Raw genomic sequence first — 1178 nt, 5'->3', positions numbered from 1 at the left:
CCCCCAGTCCCTGTTCATGTAGCTATGAAGTGGCAATGTAGCTGTTTGAACACCAGAAGCCATGTTTTTTCTGTAACCTCATAGCTGAAGAGGTTGTCCCTGACAACCACCACTGTACTTTCTGTATCTATGGATTTGAGTGCTCTAAGTACCTCATATAAGTGGAATCATACAGTGCTTGTCCTTTTGTGTCTGGCTTTTGCCATTGAGCCTAATGTCTTCGAGGTTCATCCATTTTGTAGCATGTGAGAATTTTCTTCCTTTTTACGGTGAAACAATATTCCATTATATTTAGACACATTTTATTTATACCTTTGTCCATTGATAGGTTGCTTCCACTTCTCGGCTATTCTGAATTATGCTGCTATGAACATGAATGTATAAATATCGAGACCCTGCTCTTAATTCTTTTGGGTATATGCTCAGGAGTGGACCTGCCAGATCATATGGTATTTCTGTTTAATTTTTAAGTAACTGCCATACTATTTTCCATTGCACCACTTTACATTCCCACCAATGATGCACAGGGTTCCAATTTCACCAACACATTAACGTCTAGGTTTTCTGATAATTGCCATTCTAATGGGTGTGAAATTCTTATATTCCCATCATCTGTAGAAGGAAATGCACCCTCCCCTCCCAACTCCACCTACCCCACAGGAGCCTTGACTGGCATCCCACTCTTAGAGGGAAGGGAGCGTCCTCGCCTCCCTAAAGTGCCAGGTGACCTAGCGAGGGACGGGATAGAGCCAACGGGGACGTGCCCCTCCGGAACTAGAGCTGGCACCTCAAGATAAGATGACCTGTGCGGGGGTACCCGTGGGGCCCCGAGTCCCAGCTCTGTCAGAGATCAGCGGGGACACGGCTGGCTACGGCCAAGAGTCCACCTGAGGGAGCCCAGCTGACCGCGCCCAGGAGGCCGGGCTCCAACGGCCCGGCGCATGCGTGTTGCCAGGCGGCGCGGCGCAGCCTGTAGGCCTCGGCGCACTCGCTCTCCTGGCGCTGGCGCTACCTGAGACCATGGTGACAGTGCCTGGTGGCCGGGTCATGCAAGGGCTGCGGCTCCTCCGCTCGGCGCTGAAATCCTGGACCTACGTTCCCGCGGCCGGGACAATGGCTGCGTTCGGGTAATGGCGACAGGCGCCCGCGTCCGCGCGCGCGCGCGCGCGCGCTCAGGC

The 1178-nt window shown here is 52.8% G+C and overlaps 1 protein-coding gene across 3 annotated transcripts in view; it reads left to right on the top strand.

Annotated features, from left to right (window-relative positions):
- The first annotated feature begins 955 nt into the window (after nucleotides 1-955).
- BPHL (biphenyl hydrolase like) overlaps nucleotides 956-1178 on the top strand; it is a 55608-nt gene continuing 55385 nt past the window's right edge. For 2 of the 3 annotated variants that reach the window (XM_011367061.2, XM_023534641.1), the window contains exon 1: nucleotides 956-1127. In XM_011367061.2, the coding sequence (XP_011365363.1) occupies nucleotides 1021-1127 (107 nt within the window). In that variant the 5' untranslated portion in view covers nucleotides 956-1020. The remainder of the gene's footprint in view (nucleotides 1128-1178) is intronic. The other variant, XM_023534642.1, reaches the window with a different exon arrangement.

This window comes from Pteropus vampyrus, unplaced genomic scaffold, assembly GCF_000151845.1.
Source record: "Pteropus vampyrus isolate Shadow unplaced genomic scaffold, Pvam_2.0 Scaffold129, whole genome shotgun sequence".
Classification (NCBI taxonomy): domain Eukaryota; kingdom Metazoa; phylum Chordata; class Mammalia; order Chiroptera; family Pteropodidae; genus Pteropus; species Pteropus vampyrus.
Note: the sequence above shows the minus strand (reverse complement) of the source record. Positions and strands in the feature narration are given on the sequence as shown.